Below are 19,533 nucleotides of genomic sequence, written 5' to 3'. Positions count from 1 at the left end.
GTGACAGCGAATCTAACCTTTAGCGCTGATGCTCCTGAGGTCTGTGATCTTCATCAGCATCTTGGGGAACATGTGTGGTTTGTGAGGTCTCCTCTTTCTCACGTAGATCTTTAGGGCCTCCAGCAGCGGCTCCTGCAGCACATCTACCTTATCCGACTGCTCCAGATCCTGCCGATCTGAGCGCAAGTGCACATCAGTTTTAAACAGCCAACCAAGAATCACACAAGCAGGAAATATAATGTTGTTTTTGTAGACACCAATATTAAAAAAATCTAAATAAACAAATTTGAGGAGATGGCACAGAAAAACTATTTCATGAGTTTTAGAGACTCAATGTTGAAATTATATTATTCAAACAGTCATGTCTAAATGGAAAAAAATATATTTTTATTAGATAATTACAGCTGCTAACTAATAAATGGCAGATAAATCTATAAAACAAACTTAAAATAAAAAATACAGATATGATACAGTCCAATATTAAATAAAAACAACGACGAAAAAAGGTCGACAAGAGTTATGGGGGTAATATATATATATATATATATATATATATATATATATATATAAAATAAATCGAAATTGCAGATAAATCTAAAATTACATTTTGGTTATTCTTTGTAAATAAATAGTCCAATATTAGATCAAAACAGTTATGAGGCAAATATACTGTGCATCCATAGCTGTAAGTTCCTCTCATTTACTGTAGTTTAATTTTTTAGGCTTTACGCTTTGTATACAAGTAAAAGCAGAAACACCAGAGAATGGCTAAATACAACCACAATGCACAATAAAAATACAGCTAATAAGCAAAAGTAAATTTTATGTGATTACTGACTGCATGGAAAACTTTCACAAACATTCACAAACCAAAATATGTTAAAAAGTGCATCTAATCTGGTTGAAAAATATCTGCAGTACCTCCACACAGCAGACAGATGGCACTGAGAAGCCCAGTCTCTGCATCATCCATCTCCAGAGGCAGGAGCTGGTTGGCGAAAGCGAATACCAGATCTGTCAGTGGACCGAAGCCGGCGTTGTGCATCTGCGTGCGATTCAGTGTCAGACCATCTGAAAACGTCATGGTGTCCTGATCCGGTGTGTAGCGTGTACATATTCGCAGAATCTGAGGAAGCAATTCAAGACACACAGATGAGCGCTCAACCTACACTCCACTGCAAATGTGCAGAACTATTCAAGCACTTTACATAAGGTGTGTGAGATCTGGACGCAAAAACACATGTGAAAGTTTGCCGTGCACTCACCAGGATGTCAAGACAGGCGGCCTTTAAGAGAGTGATCTGATCTGCGATAGTGAGCGTGGTGAAGCCGGGAAGCTGCTTGGCGAACTCGACGGTTTTAATGATGCATTTGGTAGACAGTTCGCTGAACTTGTCCCACAGGTCAACGTCCAGAGCGACCCTCTGGTCTGAACTGTTGTTCTGTTCAAGGACAAGACAGAGACCATGTTTGGTTGGTTTAATAACTGAGATCGTGATTCGGTTGAGGACGTCACCATTAAGAGCTGCTCTGCCTCAGACTTACCGTGGTGTATTTGCCAAGCTGACAGAGGGAGGGGAAGGTTTCCTGATGGGCCTTCCTCACCCGCTCGATCATCTGCTCTGTATCAGGACTTAACACGTAACTCTCTGAACACTCCTGCTTCTTCTCGTCCTTCTTCCTCTTGTTCCGGTCGTTTCGAACCGCTGCATAGACAAATGAAAACAGTATTCAAACCACCTGGTATACCACTCCAATATATATCATACATGAACATATGTGGATGTGGATTAATATGCTTTATATCTAAAGTGGCAAATGATGATAATAAAAAAAAATACAATAAACATATGACAATATCTGCCACAAGATGGCAGTAAAACCCAGTGTTTATTTTCTCTGCCTGATGAAAACAGCTCATCATGCATAGTTAAACCTCTTTCAGAACCACATTCTTCTTGTGATTCAATCATTTTGGCAGCTAATTTACTTCAAAACAACAATGAATAAAAGAGGAGGAGATGGATTAAGTGGGAGACCAAGAGGACATATATGGGGATATAAATATGTAGGAAAGGAACAGGGATATAGAAATACATTCCTTGCAGTATTTCCAGAGAGAAAGAGAGCTGAATGAGAACTGAGTGCTTTGATGTGACAGTTCAAAAAGAGCTTTAGGTAAGAGAGTCTCAATTGCTAAACAAGCAGAAAAAGAGGACAAATTCATAGGATATTACTCTCAGAGCTCTTCCCATCTCTTTGTGACACTGGAAACATGTATACAGTGGTATACCTGCCTTAAAATACGGAGTAAATAGCACAATAATAGAGAAGAGATGCACACTGTGAACACAGAGGCATTATACATGCATCCAATATACATCTGCATTAACACACATCTGTTTAGCAAAAAAACACTGGTTGAAAGACTGTTCAAGGCATCTACACTGCCATTCAAAGGTTAAAGGTTCAGTAAGGTTTAAAAAGAAAAAAAGAAAAGAAAAATAAATGAATACTTTTATTCAGCTAGGACGCATTAAATTGACCAATAGTGACTGTAAAGACATTATAATGTTACAAAATGGTAATGATAAAGGCTCTATTCATCAAAAAGAAAAACCTTTCCACAAAAATATTAACATTTTAACAAAAAAAAAAAAAAAAAAAATTGCTTCTTGATCACCAAATCATTATATCATAATGATTTCCGAAGGATCATTTGACACTGAAAAATCTTTGTCACAGAAATAAATTCAATTTTAAAATGTTACAATAGAAAACACTTATTTGAAATTGTAATAATATTCCACAATATTACCATTTTACTGTATTTTTGATCGAATTAAGTTATCAAAGATGAAGAGTCATATCTGCGCCGCTATAGTCTCCCACTGGTGCCACTGATTGGTCAAACCTAATCTCACCTCAATCTCATGCCATTGGTTAAACCAACATCGCTGTGTCGAGCTGGTCTGGATGGATAATATCTCAGGTTTTACAATTTTCAAGGAAATAAACCTTGTTTACTAAAGTTGTTTCTGCACATTAAAAAATAATCAATGTAAGATTGTGCAAGTAAACGCACTCATTTTGTTTCATCCCACACACACACACAGATGTGTGCTGATGGTGTGCAGTGATGAGAAATAAATGTTGGTGGTTGTTAATAACTGTGACAAACGACCTCTGCTTTCACTAAAATCCAACCTAATCTAATCATGTCACATGACAAATATCAAGCTGCTTTAAATGGGCTCTCCCTCTGCGCCTGCATTCCTCCCTCCTTCCCTCTCTCCGTTTTCCTGGAACCTCACAATCTTTCTCTTTTCTTGTACTCAGAGCCTCAATCACTCCTTTATCTCATGTTTTTTGCTGTTTTTGGTTAGGACTCCTTCCTTTGTCTAAAGATAACTCAATGGCTCTTCTTCTCCCTCCTCCACACGCACACTGGGGGAGCGAGCGAGCGAGCAAGAGGGGTGGTAAAGGACGATTCTCACTCACTTCTCCCCACAGCTACATATTCATTTCTCCAGAGGGAGCTGGGTGCCAGCGTGGGCTCAGAAAACACAATCTAATGGAGCCATTAAAGAACTATTAACGCAGGGAGGTAATCTTTCACGACACGACATGTGCGAAAAGACGAAACCTGCTTGCAAACAACTTTATGATGACAAGAGCGCACCATCATATCTGGGCGGAAAAAATGGAATATGTAAAATAACAAATCTAGGGCAGAGATTTCATTTTGCTCTGACTGAAACGGCAAAGTACATTTCAGTACCGCACAGAAAGATTGTACATTTTGTCATGCTAATAACAGAACAAAAGTACATATAAACCCACATTTTTTTCTTAAAGGCAAAAGCGAAAGCAACTAAATCCAACTAAAGGGTAAATTAAAAGTCCCATTGTGACAAATATATCAGAAAAACAATAATAATGTGCTACTTTACGACTATATTTTTAAACCTCATTTTATATTAACTTAAGTTGATATTAGCTTTAGTTAATATTCATAATGATATTTATTTATTGTCCTAGCACAAATGCACAAGGACATGACTAACAAGACAGCAAACCTCTTTATATGCTTGTACACAAGCCTGTCATACAAACATACTTTTAACATCATTATGAAATATGACAAAAGACAAATCACAAATGTGTTTCAATAATGCTTGAAAATAATTTCAGCATCATTACTACTCCAGTTTTCAGTGTCACATGATCCTTCAGAAATCATTCTAATATGCTGATTTGCAACTCAAATGTTGAAAACAAAAACCCCAAACTTCTGAATGGCAATGTACATCTTGGATAGTAGATTATATATAAATTTACCATATATTATACACCACAGTCCCTTGAGAGTAGCAGGCACTAGGATAATGTATTACACACATATAATAAACTACAATAAAAGGGGCCTGAGGAAGGGGGTCCATGGATATATATTCATCTAACAGTACTGTTATGGTGGGAACGTAAACATTTCCCAGATAATATTTTACACACACTTTTTACAGTTTAAATGGGTCTTTACACATGAAGATGTATATAGGAGCCTTTATATTTAGGAAGGGTCTCTCACAAAGGGACAATCGTGGAATCATGGTTTCCATGGTTATTGGACTTTTATTAAATGTATTATAGTAACAAAGACACTTACATTCTTTAGACATGCCCACTTCCAGGCACTTCTGCAGTCGGCAGTACTGGCAGCGGTTTCGCGTGACCTTGTTAATGATACAGCTCTTCTCTCTGTGGCAGGTGTACACCATGTTCTTCTGAATGCTCCTTCGGAAAAAGCCCTGAGGAGACAAGCAAGCACGGCGGTTTACTATAGCTGGAAGATTCACAAATGACACACACGCAAGAAAATTAACACCAACCCCCAGAACCTCAGAAAGACCGAGGCGGAACAGTTATATAAAGTCACTAATGATTCATCGGATATTCATATATTCACATTATGCGCATCGTCGCTATACGCAAACATAAACAACCGCGGCATAGATACAGCTCTCTCTCTCACACACACACATTTTTTGACATAATGGCAGACTGAGCTTGGTTTAGATTTGGTAGTATTATGGCTGCTGGGTATTATCTTCCAGTTCAAGTGCCCAGAGGTTCCCATTGGCTAATACCCAGCAGAGCTTAACACACATAGACTCAAGTGGAGGGATGGAAATCAGAGCTTCACATTATTCTTCTGATCTTAATTACTGCTTGGTCAGACTCTCAAGGACAGAAAGTCAGACCGAGGTCATGAACGTACACAGCAAAAGCAGGAAAGATGCAGCTGAAGCCACATATGAGAGAGCAGATGTCAAACAGTGACTGTGTAGGCTTGTGCAAGGGCTTTCAGCTGCTGTGCTGCAACCACGGCTCTCTGGCAGAGGATTAAACGGTGAAAGCTTCACTCGTGACCGCCACTGGGCACGTGGGTATTAGTGGCGCTCTGTGCAAGATTCAATGACTGAGCCGAGCATGAACAGTATATGGGTTCAATGCTTTAGCGGGACTCCATAAGAGAAATAAGCGTCACTCTTTCATACTGCAGATTTATACTGGACAAACAGGGTGAACAGATTGTTTCTGATCTAAAATACAATTGGATAAGCCACATTCACATGTTAATAGGGGTACATAATACTAAAATTATAGCTGATACCAATGAGCAGATTATTTCAATCTTCAAACTATGGCTGATAAATGGACACCATTAAAATGCTAATTTTAAGAAAAAAATGCTATTTAGAAAAATATTATACATATATAGATTGCTGAAAGTTCTCTTTAAATTATTTTCTAAAGATAAACTTTAAATAGCCGTTAAATGACAGGTAAAAAACAGGGAAAATGAGTATGCAGAATCATATATCCAAAACTTTACAGTTAATAATACTGGCCTGAGAAGCTATACACTGTGATATGTTTATTAAGAATAAGCAACGCATTCTCATCCTAGGGCGTCATATACTGACGCTTTTGACATTTCGTCTACATCGAACGCACATGGCACCCTTTAGCGTCAATATGACACGCACAGAGATTTGTTCGGTTATGGGTAGGTTTAGGTCTGGGGTAGGGTTAGGGTTAGACCGCTAGGAGGCGCCTTCTGGCCCATATCTATCTGCGTCTCATATTGACGCTAAAGGGTGCCATGTGCGTTCGATGTAGACGAAATGTCAAAAGCGTCAGTATATGACGCCTTGGGATGAGAACGGGCTGGAATAAGTGTTGATATTATTATCTATGCATGAACTGTATTCAGAGTATGCATTCTATATGCTACAGTTTTCAAAGCAAGCCTACAGCAAAAACATCATCCTCCCTCTCTGGTTTAAAAACAATAATCCCCAAGGCTTTTAGTGGAAAAGCCTTAAACATATCAGTCAGGGCACCCAGGGAAGCTTTTAGTGTGTGTGTGCTTTTGACAGGTCTGTCCAGTGGCTGCCATCTAAACACTCATGTCATTTCGGCAGAAGCGTGTGTCCAAGGACATGTCCCGCATGCTGAAAGGACGTGTCCCTCTCACACTCGGTCTCGGCTATGAAAAAGTAATAAAGGAAAAGGTGAGCATGGCAGATGTGTGACAGAACGTGTGCTCGAGTGAACGAACCGAAATGGTTTTCTAATGCGCTGCCCAGAGGCCTGAACTCCCTACATAGGAGCTCTCCTTCATTGGCCATGTTTTATTCATGCCAGCTCTAATCTTCTGGAGGTCATTGTTGGAGGTCATTGTGGTAGATGCAGATGAAACGCTTCAATCTGAACCAGTATCGGCAAGTCAGATGCTCTTGTAGACGCACACTGTATGAAGTTGTATGCTGCTTCTTGCGCCTTTTCTTTCACAGTGAAACCATTTAAATTTAGCTGTACATAAAAATAAAATAAAAAAAAGAGTTTGAATTTCAAAACGAGACCACTCACATAATAAAATACTGCAGAAACTTCTCACAGCTGTAGCAATCGTATTTGACTTTGCATGGGCTATATTAAAAGAATCAGAAAAATTAAAGCATAAGACCTCTACACTTTCTCACAAAACAGGTTTAGATCAATAGCAGCCAAATGTTCCATTAATCCTGGCCGACGGTACCCTTTGTACAAGCGACTGCTGTCTCACCTGGAGAGCTGATTCATTGATAACAAACCCATGACAAAAGTCACACCGGTCCACAATCAAAAGGCCTCTTTTCCTCATCCTGCTTCTCTCGCTCTGCTCTGTGCCGCTGTTGGTCGGGCCTGAAAGCCACAGGAATGAAGCTCAATATCATCACAAGGTGTGAAGAATGCTCTGGCAAGAGAGGGGCAGCTGGGTAATTCCACTGGATTAGGGGCTGCAGCAGTGGACCATTGAAAGGAAGGCAAGCAAACAGATACAGACTGAAGCAATGGCTGCTGAAAACTTAGCTTTGCCATAACACAAACTACATTTTAAAATATATTAAAATAGAAATGTTATATACATTGTAATAATGTTTCACAATATTGCTTTTTTTCCCCTGTAGTTTAGATCATAAGCATGCATTAGACTACTTTCAAAAATATGTTTAAAAAAAATTTCTACCGACCCCAAACTTGTGAACGGTAATGTATAAAATATTTAAGTATTAAATATTTCAATTCAGTAAACACTGCTTCACTTCTCCAATGTAGTTATTCAAGAAAATACTTAATAAAAATGAATAAGAGGAGTGTTTTTTTCTTATTATTGACAAAATGATTGAAATTGGCTGATAATTGATACAAGCAAGCATTGTTACTATGACAGAGTAAAAGCAGACATGGATGAGTTGGAGGACATAAAAGATGCAGGGCTGATCTGTGATCCTAATCTCTCGCTGGGCATCACCTGACCTCTGCGAACCCTGGATTGACCCAGTGTTGACCTGCCGGGGAGATCCCGTGAGCGGAATGTGGCAGGAAGGAAACGGTTTGAGGTCTGCTGTGGCTCCTCTTGGCAGGAGCGCTAAGCCTCTTTAGTGTCTCCACTAATCCTGGACATGAGTATAAACCCCCAGGCGCACTGAGACAACGGAGGAGCAGCCATGTGTTTGTATCAAGTGTGTACTCTATTTCCAGTGGATTTAGACTGAAGAGACCATGAGATCAAAATAAGGTCGTCTGTCTGTTTGGTGTGACTAAGCAGTCGTGTGTATTATAGCTATTTGTGCATCGTAGCTGTGAAGATAAGTTTTATAACAGCTGCTTTTCCATCTCCGTGAGCTGCCTACCTAGGGAACATTTTTAGATGTGCTCCCGAAGTGAAGTTCGCTTCAAATGATAAACGGCAAAATTACCTCCGGTTTTCCCAAAAATTGAAGGCAAAAATGCAAGCATCCTTTACACATTGAGATCCCAGAATGCATTGTGACAAGCTCAGTGAAAAAAAAAAGATGGGGGACGAAAAGGACAATTTAACAAAATGTGTGTTGTATGAGAGAGATTTCTGGAGAGAAACTGTGCAAACTCTAGCCAAAGATTAAACTTTCACACACTATCGAATGGAGTATACACTGAAAGGCTGTGCATCAGGCTGTACGCATAAGCTAATACGCATAAGCATAATTGCTTCAAAATTGAAGTGTACTCTGGGCTTAACTAGCATGCTAAGCAGCAGGCAGCTCACTAGGGTTTGGAGCACAGCTAATGTACCAAAAACTCAAAGGTTGATCATTCTTGCACACACTGATTGACAAACACTTCAGGTGGACCGTTGCAGGATTTCTTTTACGGACAAGTGTGACAGTCACAGCTCATACTGGTTGTTAATATTAGTCTGTCCGTCTCATCCACAGACGCCTATGGCCAGCTTCGTCTCCATACCAGCGTGATGAATCTGATTTTCAAGCAGAAAGAACTGGATGAAATATTTTGAATGTTCTGATCCACAATCTGACTTGTGATGCAGCCTGAATCACAATCACACTGTGTTCGTTCGTTGGCCAGAAGAGACTGAGTCTGGTTTCTCCCAAAGTTTTTTCTCCATTCTGTCACCTCTGAGTTTGGGTTCCTTGCCACTGTCACCTCTGGCTTGCTTAAGCCCCTTTCACACAGCGCGATGATCCCGGCAAATTGCCAGAATGCCTTCTGTGTGAACGCAAACACGACCCGGGATTGATGCCGCCATCGATGCCGGGTTGGGGACCTAGTAACATTGCCGTGTTCAGTCCTGGAACGCGCGCTTTGTGAACAAAAGCCGTAATAATGCCGTGTCGAGAAATCGCAGCTCATAAGCAAACTTAAGACGCTGCTGAGACATTACAAGTCACATCGATGTCACGTGTCTTTATGGGATTTTTACGGGTTGTGTGTGAACGCACTCTGTGATTCCGGAAAATCACTGGCAGTGTGAATGAACCAAAATCAAACAAACCCGGGTCAAATCCCAGGTCACTTTATCCGTGTATTTTCCGGAATCTGTGTGAAAGGGGCTTTAGTTGGGGACACTTAATATTCAGCAATATGATTGATCTGACTGTACTGACACTGTTGTATGGGAACTGAACTGAGCTGGATGATGACACCACTTTTTTCTGCAGAACTGCTTTATAGCTGAACTGAAATCATTTCATAATTGATAGCTAAATATTTGATATTATTTAGCATGTGTATATATCCAATATAATGTACTTTACACAGTTATTGAACCTAAATGAATCAACACTGAACTAATTTTAACTGAATAATGACTGCTGTCAAGTTATTTTCCCGTTTCTCAATGTAAAGCTGCTTTGAAACAAACTGTATTGTATAAAGCGCTAAATAAATAAAGGTGACTTGACTAGTTAATTTAACCAGGTTAATCCTTCAACTGATGATCAGGTCAGACTGGTTTAGTGTGGCCTATATGTAGCATCCTATCTTCACACAGAATTTGGTGCTGCTGAAACATTGAAATGCATCAAGACCAAAACCAAATCAAGTAGCGCATGAAGAGTGTTTTTCAAATAAGTTCATTTAAAATAGGATGCCACCTTTGAGGGTAACTTAGTCTTAACAGAAATGCAAAAAAAGGTCTCAAACACATTTCTGACTTAAAGGGATGGTTGATTATGATTTCACTTTTCTAACTTTAGTTAGTATACATTGTTGCTGTTTGAGCATAAACAACATCTGCAAAGTTACAACGCTCAAAGTTCAAAGCAAAGGAAGATATTTGCTTTTAAAGAAATTGTTTAAGGACTACAACAAACGGCTGGTGGGACTACATGCAGGGCTCCAGACTAACTTTTTTTATTAGGAGCGCTGTAGCCCCTGACTTAAAATTTTAGGAGCACAAGCAGAAAATTTAGGGGCGCACCTTAAATCATCTTACAATGCAATTATTCACATTTTCCCCCAAAATAACTGTATTACTGACAAATGCTTTGATAATAAATAGCCTTAACGTACAGAAAGTATGGTGCAGTTTTATTTTAAGATCACAGGCTCCAGACTAACATTTGAGGGCAGCGGCACTAAGTTCTACAGAAAGTATTTGGTAGCACTGTGGGATGACAAAGCACTGAGCTTAATTTGAGGTGTATAGATAAGGTTAACTTTAATTATTATCATTCATAATGTCTTAATAATTCAAAAGCAAAATGAGTGACAAAATAGATATTAGGGAGTGAAAATAGCCAATAAGCGTCCTCTGCAGCTATGTTTACAATAGTAATTTAATATTTTTTTCTTTTCTTTTTTTAAATAAGTGTGAGTTTTCCTACTTCTTGAAACTTTTAGTTTTATAAATAGGGACAATCTTTAAAGGATGAACAAAAAATGTTTTGGTCAACACATTAAAAATAACATTTAAATATGATATTATAGTTTTGAAGTGCTGGAAAAAGATGTGTAGGCTACTGTTATAAACACAATATACCATAGTTACAGTAAGTGGTGTTACTACATTAAATCCATGGTGAATGTTGCTGATCTGTGGACCTAAAGCCTTCTATAACTTGTTCGTTCATGGCACATGTTTCTCCTGGTTTCCACGTCAGCGCTGTTTGATCTGATATGGTTTATAACAGAGAATTCTGCGTCAAATCTGAATGTTTCTCACTGGATCTCGCAGCAATGTTATTAATTCTGTCGCGAACTCAATGGATTTCTTCACTGGATCTCCACGATGTAACTGTTTCGCGTGATCGCGATCGGCCCGCGACTGGCGAGAGAAGCTCTGCGCTGTCTATTTATTATTGGTTCGAACTATTAAACGGTCTATGAAGTAGAAATGAGTAGCGCAGCGCAGTTTTTTTCATTTTATTTAATAACATGTCACGGAATACTCTGCTTGAGGCTGAGATGCGTTTTGTGTTTAAACTGCGAAGTGCCTGCAAACTTCTATTTCCCCGCAGTTCTGGGGTAGCGACTGCAACATTCGCAGCTCATGGAGTTCGTCACCTTACTTACAGTACCTCAACCAGCTGAATTTTCGTAGCCAGTCTTCCCGAAAATAGTGGGTTCAGGCCTTTATCATCATCCGACCGACTGTGTCTGTCCCATAGACTGTAAAAAAATAGGTCTGTCCGTGACATTGATATTTGTCTCCGTCTCCTTCCCACAGACGTTTAACTTACGCGCGCTCGCTTATCTCTAGGACCCTCCCCCTCCACACATTAGCCAGTTACAGTGGCCATTCCCTATTCTTCTCACACTCATTGGCCTGCTACACATTCCGGATTCTTTGACGCGCCCCTTCCACGTTTAACGTAAAAAAAAAAAAAAATTACTGGTCGCACATGTGCGACTGGATGTAAAATTCAGTCGCACATTCTCAAATTTTGGTCGCAAAATGCGACCATTTGGTCGCAGTCTGGAGCCCTGACATGTCATTTCTCCCGAGTTAGTGACATCACTAACCCCAAACATTTACATAAACCCCACCCCCGGAACACGATTTATAGATTATCATGACAGAATATGCTAATCAAAGACTTGAAGATAGTTAACTCCACATCAGCTGCATAAATTCTTCAACTAACCATTCAGAAACATCCAGTTGCAATCTACATGTCTCCATCTTTGTCTGACTCCGGTTTGAACATAAAAGGCTAAAATTTTTTGAAATTTTCAGTGCATGTCTGTGTGAGGTAAAAGGACACAAGCTGTTGAAGCTCCACCCTCTGTGACGGAAGCAGCAGCTCATTTGCATTTAAAGGGACAGACACAAAAACGGTGCATTTTTGTTAACCCTCAAAAAGTGACCATTTTAACATGCTATATAAAAATATCTGTGGGGTATTTTGAGCTAAAACTTCACATACACACTCTGGGGACATCAAAGACTTATTTTACATCTTGTGAAAATGCCATTATACCACCCCTTTAAGGACATAGAACTCAAACGCTCTTTGTTCATCTCAAAACAGACAAGGCTGTAGGGGCGAGAGGAGAGTGATGGATGCTTTTTTTAAGGAAAAGACAAATGCTGATATGTCCTCCTAACATTCAATAGCAGTGAGAAAGGGAGAAGATAGCACATGCAAATTTAATGAAGTTATGTTTATTTTCCCGCTGTGTGTGCGTGCGCACATGCAGCTCTCCACCCACGCCTCCCTGCGGCTGCGCTCAGATAGGGGGGCTTTGTAACCATCATAGTTCAACTCTAAACCCCTGTGTTTCTCTTTCTCAGGGAGACACTGTGTAGATCATAGAAATGTATACACGACTAGTTTTCAATTATTAAGTAGTAAAGAAATAAAAGGCTGGAATTCACCGCTGTCCCCTCCCCCCCCAAAAATTAACGTCAGAATAGGAGGTTGTCACCGGTGGCAGCACTAACAACATGGGATGACAGAACCCCAAATATGGCAAATACATTTTGTAAAAGGATACGAAAAGTATCCATTTTTAATCATAAAAATCAAAACCAGTTATTTAGTTTAGTTATAAAACCAACTATTTAAGCATCATGATATTATAATGTTCAGTATGAAAAATGAATATTCAATTAGAGATTTGCTAAAGATCACATTTAACTGTTAAATTATTAGCGTTTTCTAAGAGTAACTTCAAGTGAGTGTTAAGCCAGGCGCACACTGTACGATTTTGGCCACGATTTGGCCGTCTGAGACAAATTTGGCAAATCCTAAAAGATTCTTCTGATAAAATCTGAAGTCTTTGATCGTTAGCTTGACATGTTCACCGACAGCCAATTAATGGCCATTGCGATCACATTTTACCTCTGACAAAATTCTGGCAGTGTCAGAAGATTTGATTTCACAGTCCTGACATTTGTCCATCAAATTGTCTTCGTTTTTCAAGACAAGCCATGAGCAAAATTAACGTTAGGGATTTTTGTAGCCACCATTTCGTTCGCGCGTGTAATGCAGCTCACTGTCACCAAACGCGTCATTGACTGATTTTAAACTCCGGACAAGTTCTTGCGTAAAAATATCAAAAACAAGTGTGACTCATTTAAATAAATAAATAAATAAATATTAGCAAAACATCTCTCAAAAAAACAACAGATATACTTGACTTCATATACCTTGCTGGCCATTAGTTTGTGGTATTTGTTTGCAGATGGCACTTATTCAATATTGGATGTCTTATTTACAATTTACAAATGTGACTTAAGTGTCCAAAAACATTTTAGGGCCACAGCTCAATCCTCCAAACCAAGAAGGAATGGATTCTTACCTTGCACCCTTCACATGCGCTGACTCCATAGTGGTAGCCCGAGGACTTGTCCTGGCAGACGAAACAAGGCTTGTAGATCCGTGGGGGAGGCGGCGGTGAGGGTGGGCTGGGTACGATCTCCTCCGAACTTGTGCTCTGGGTCTCCACAGCTACAAGGGAACAGAGACAGCCTTTAGTTTGACTCAATGTGCCATATTTTTCTCACAAGGGTTATTAGGTTCATTTGAAAAAAAAACAAAAAAAAACTGTGTTTTGTCTTTTAGCAACAGTCCGCAAAGACCTTCAACCTTCAAAAGATCCCTCCGCTCCCCAGGAAGGCTCAGTGAGGGAACACGCACGCAAGATGAGCAGCTAAGGTCATGCTTGTCAGGAGGACGCCTCCATTCCTGGGGCGAGCAGACAGATAGGCTGGTGCCACGCTCTCCTTAAACACTCACTCTGCTTTCTTCCTGGTTTCAGTTGCTACCAACTGGGACGAGTGCCAGCCTTAATTAATAAAGTCATGACAGCCACCCGGGGTGTGGAGGGGGCGCCCGAGCCACATGGCACTGTCACAGGGCTGCCATGACCAAGAACTCACGAAACAATGCAATTTAAATAGCAGAATATGAAGAGAACCCATGACAGATTATGTCCTGCCCTCTCCACATGTCAGGGGCACAAAACGACAAGGACGCTGTATTTTGAATAGCTGAAATTCTACACGTCACTGATGTTACCCCTGTATGAATATGCCCACATGTAAATGATCGACTCTGCATGGTGGTGATAACGGCACCGGCATATTTTCAAACCATAAACTTACACAGACACATTTACGCAGCGACCCTCATTTGTCTCTACCCTGCCGTCCTCCTCTCCCGCTGCCTCACAAATGCCATGCCGTGGACGAAAATAAGAGATAAAGAGAGATACTGCTAGTGAAGGGAAGCACGCTACTATGCGGGCGCAGTTCAGGTCTGTCAATAATCTGAGTTACACAAAGATTCAGGTGTTGTTTCAATAACCCCCAATATATGTTGAAAAGGGCTCAATTTTAACATTAAGAGCACTTCAAAAAAAAGAAAGAAAAAGAGTTCAAAACTTTCATTTACTTTTACATGAACATTTTCCACTCTCTGTACCTTTGAATGTTTTTGCTACTGTACTTAAGATTTATATATGATTTCTGTTGTGACTGACCTAACCTTCAGGTACAGGTGACTTAACTTTTTATTTAAAAGGTTTAAGCGGTGAATGTTGTAATGTCATCATAAATGATTTCTGATAAAAACAGGATTTTTTATTAAGTAGCCAATATGCTTCACAATTTAAATAAAAGTATCTGTATTAAAGCTATCTGTCAACATTTAGGAGTCCACTAGCACACCAATGTGCAAATGTCTGGGGTTGGTAAGTAAAAAAAAAAAATCTATTAAAAAGTCTATTATGCTCACCAAAGGTAAAACTATGGTTAAAAATAAAAACAAAAAAAACAACTGTAATGAGAAATATTACAACTTTATAATGATGTCTTATCTCTTGAGAAAGCAATCTGTAACAGCTATGTAGTAGAGACAGACAGCAAGGTTTGCTTTACACTAATCCAGTGAGTCAGAAATCAAATCAAACCTTAAACAGAAACAGTATCTGTGCTGGGTGAGACTGTCTACCTACAGCCCCAACCTCACAAATGCCTGAATGATGAGACTGAATTCCCTCTTTAACTAGGGCTGAACGATATTCTGTTTTAACATCGACATCGCGATGTGCGCATGAGCGATAGTCACATCGCCGGAACATGCGATGTGAAGGGTAGTAGCACTCGTGTATTAAAAGTACATATGGTGTATTGTAATATGGTGTATTAAAAGAACGGTAGCACACAGTAAACACGAGTTTGTTGTATGGCTTGTTGCTGCGGTGACATTTGCACGTTCCGCGTGCCTGCACAGTGATTGGTTCGCTGTGCCGCTGCTCACCGCTCACAGCCAACATTCACTGGCAATCCTATAGCTAAAAATGGGCGACGAAGAGGATCCGCCGCAAAAAAAAAATGATGATTTCGTACCAAAAATCAAAATCAGCTATTTGGAACTATTTTGGCTCCAAAAAGGAGGATGTTGACCAAAAAGAGATACTTTGCCTGGAGTGTTATAAAGTTGTGGATGGTTGTCTTTTTTAAAAAGTCTTTTGTCTTTTATTTTTCGTGTTCGCATTTATGAGGAAAAAACAATGTTACGTGACAGTTCTCCATTACGGACGCGACCGTTATGATGCGGCACTAAAAGAACTGCTTTAAAACTTTCACAGAGACCTCAAACAGAAAGCACAAAGCCCTTCTTTAAAACGAATTTCGTTTTGTATTAATTGTATCTTAATTTTAATCAGTGTTTCATTATCCAATTTCCTGGATTTAATAAATAAAAAGTTAATATAGCAGACAATAAATAATCACGACACGGAGGCGCCAGCGACTGAACAGCTTAAGCTATCATCCATGAACCGAAACCTGTAGCTTATCTATCTAAATATATTATCTACAGAAATCTCTACTTTTAATAATAACCATTCAAAACAAAATAAAACTGTATGAAATGTGCATTTCTCTCCAGCGTGTTCACTACTGTGAAGATCGCGAGTCAGTATCATCAGTATCGAGAGAGAATAAGATTTTTTTTACTTATTTTGAGGAATTAGGCTATAGCCTAATGAACAAACAAACATCTGTTAAGAGCGCCGCCACGTTGGATTGCGTAGAACGTTCACCGAATTCTTACAGAAATATGTTCTAATTTTGGAATAAAATATTAAGTGACCTTTTTGTCACTTGTAATGAATCTTGTTTATTAGTGAAATTATTAATATCATGGAATGGTAATTATTGACTTTAGCCTGGATTGATATATCGCACTATATATCGTTGGGGAAAAAATATCGCAATGTGTTTTTTTTTTCCAATATCGTGCAGCCCTATCTTTAAAGAAAACTGGTGGCACTAGCTCAACAGCGAGTTAAATAGATATTGCACATCTTTGTCTATTTTGAGTGATACAGGAGAAAATGAGGCCTCACTTCCATCACACTACACATGCACTGTTGCTGAGCCAGTGGGCAATCGTCTGCGTCTATTTACTGTCATCAGAAAAAGCAGTCAAAGCTAAAAATACCCAATCTGGCACCATCACTGAGTTAGATGAGGATGTCGAGTTCTTATCTCTTTCCACACTCATACAGCAAACGTGCCCACACGCAAACATGCTTCACAACACACGATCAAACGCTAACACAACCGACTTCAATGCAGTGTGTTCAGAGAGCTGCTAAAGGGTTTTATTTAGCCTAACAAATGTGAAAAAAAAAAAAAAAAAAAAAAAGCCATGAAGGGAAAGTTTATGGAGAATTACTAATTTATTACCCAAATGTACAGACTACACCTCACCAATGCTTTTACATGACATTTCCAGTTAATCACAGGATAAAAAAAAAAAAAAATGTTTACAGGAATGACACGCACAAAGATCCATCTCTTGCCTATAAGAAATAAGCAAGTGCTGATAATAATACTACTAATAATAATAAAAAGCCAAATGTCTGCCAATATATTGGTTGACCACAAATGGGAAACATAGAAACAAAGTCATTTGGGAGAAATGCAATTTTTAATGCAACTATTTTGCCTTACAAAGGCGAAAGGCAATGCCTACAAGAAAGTTTTAATTCAATTCAAATTTCTATATAAATTGCATCTATATTTCTCTGAATCTGCGCAAAGTTTAACCAAATCCGAAATCTTGAGCTGCAGGTCTCAGTCAATGAGCATTACTTTTCATCCTTTTTTTTTTTCTTACAGCACAAAGTGGCATCTCAGTGCAAAACATCCACAGATGGTACTTCAGTTTGTATTTTCACACAAAGAGAGAACAGGAAGTGAGAAAAACTACCGGCTGGCATCACACATCCTGCTCTCATGAACGCCAGAGCTTCGAGAAGGTGAGACTGTTATTAGATGTCAAAGAATACATTTCTCTCCCACAATTATTCTCACTGTTGCACTTGTTCCCCTTCACCAAATCTCACTCGCTTTTCGTATGCCATTCACTCGTTCCCTAGAGCGCAGTCTGACCTCTTTCTGCTGCACAGCTCTGATATGAGTGGCACATTTTCCATAACAGGGACAGAGCTCAGCGCAGATCCAGGACAATGTCATGAGAACTGCTCTTCTGACAGCAGACACTCGCGGTGGGCCAAATTATGCCTTCATCTTCTCTTGCCCACACCACAGTTTCTCAAACTTCCTTTAAACTTGATCTGATTAATAATAAATAGCGCAAATTAAAAATTGAACTGCTGAACTGAACAGAGAAATCCCCGCTCTAATATAAGTGAAAGTTTGAGTGTTGGAAGCCGCTTTCCTGAACCCGAATAACCCTGAATAAGTGCAGAACTGGTAGCACGAGCGGCTTCCTGTGAAGCTGTGATCAGGTGGCACGCTCTAATTATGCACTCTGTTGCATCTCTGAGACGACACCTCTTAGTCATGGCTGTTGAGTTGGCCTGTAGCTCTAGAGAACAACCTTGCGCTGAAATCAGGTTTAATTATGCCCAGAGGTTCGACCCAGGGTAACCTTACATTAAACGCTGTGAGGCTTTAGAAACGGGCTGGCTTCATCACCTGTCTGAGACGCCCCTCGTGTACACGGAAAACATCAGTTATCAAGGTGTTCTTTAGCTGTTTGACAACCCCACGTACTTCCATGGTTAAATCCCATATTAAAACTGCCAACACATAGGCTCTGTTCCAAAACCTTGCAAGCTGGCAAGCTAGATAGCATATTAAATCATCAAGTATGCAGTCTTTTAAAACACTTTGTTTTTAGTTACAATTTAAGGTAGCAACGTATGCATTCTTCATAAAAGAGGCAATCCCAGAATGCATGTAGAGGCAGCTCTCTAGGTTTTTTGGAGCACAAGTATCACTCTCAATGATCTTAATCATTCTTATTTTGTGAGGGTCTAAAATCCCAAGAGGGCAACAATGTCATCTTAAAATCACAAGGACTTGATTTTTTTTTTTTAAACAAAAGAGAATAAGACGAGTAATAATGGCATTATTGGCAGCCTGCACAAGCAGCTGGCACTGACGTCCTATCAATGGCAGAGACGCAACAGTTGAGAGGGGTGAAGGTTCTTGTATCTCAGTTTTCCCCAGAGATTGTTAAACTCAATGAACTGCACTGACCCCTGTCTATTAATAAAATAAGACAAATCAAATCAAAGAGCAAATACACAGAGCAAAACAAACTTTGAAAACTTGTACATTATAAAAATATTACAAATAATATTACAATAATATTGTAATATTACAAAAAAAATATATATTATATAGTAGGCTATAGGCCGGGTACCACATGCATTTTATATTGCATCCTTTATTACATCATTTTATATCTTAAGAGGAAAAATATTAATGATAACCATCATTAATACTCTATTTTAAAATAAACTATAAAAATGCATGCTTTGTATACATCTGTATATAGATCATTGTATAATTTGTATATCACTAGCCTATATCTTAGGGCAGAGGTGCCTAAACTTTTTTACTATGAAGGGCCGTTGGCTGAAAGTAAATGTTGCATTATATATTTTTTTTAAAATCTGATTCACTTATATTTTCTATAATCATAAACAAATGTTAAAGAAGTTAGAAATGAAGATATGCTTCAATGGCATGTTTCCCCCTCCCCAATTCCAGCCCTTTTGTGATACGACATGCCTGGCCAAATTAAAGGTCATCATGGGCCAACTCAGGTTTGGGCATCTCTGTGTTAGGGGTTTTCCTTCTCACTGTTGCCTTTGATTTATCTGATTTTGTGTGTGTGTGTGTGTGTGTGTGTGTGTGTGTGTGCG

General features: G+C 39.3%; 1 protein-coding gene across 4 annotated transcripts in view; it reads right to left on the bottom strand.

The window, feature by feature from the left end:
- rarab (retinoic acid receptor, alpha b) overlaps positions 1–19,533 on the bottom strand; it is a 123,473-nt gene that overhangs the window by 4,250 nt on the left and 99,690 nt on the right. For all 4 annotated transcript variants that reach the window (XM_079890958.1, XM_079890957.1, XM_079890959.1 and 1 more), the window contains 6 exons: positions 13,642–13,790; positions 4,670–4,811; positions 1,546–1,706; positions 1,266–1,442; positions 922–1,126; positions 18–176 (listed from right to left, as the gene is read on the bottom strand). In XM_079890958.1, coding sequence (XP_079747084.1) covers positions 18–176; positions 922–1,126; positions 1,266–1,442; positions 1,546–1,706; positions 4,670–4,811; positions 13,642–13,790 — 993 coding nt within the window. The remainder of the gene's footprint in view (positions 1–17; positions 177–921; positions 1,127–1,265; positions 1,443–1,545; positions 1,707–4,669; positions 4,812–13,641; positions 13,791–19,533) is intronic.

The sequence above is a fragment of the Squalius cephalus genome (assembly GCF_949319135.1).
Source record: "Squalius cephalus genome assembly, chromosome: 1".
Classification (NCBI taxonomy): domain Eukaryota; kingdom Metazoa; phylum Chordata; class Actinopteri; order Cypriniformes; family Leuciscidae; genus Squalius; species Squalius cephalus.
This window is presented reverse-complemented; position numbering and strand designations above follow the sequence as displayed.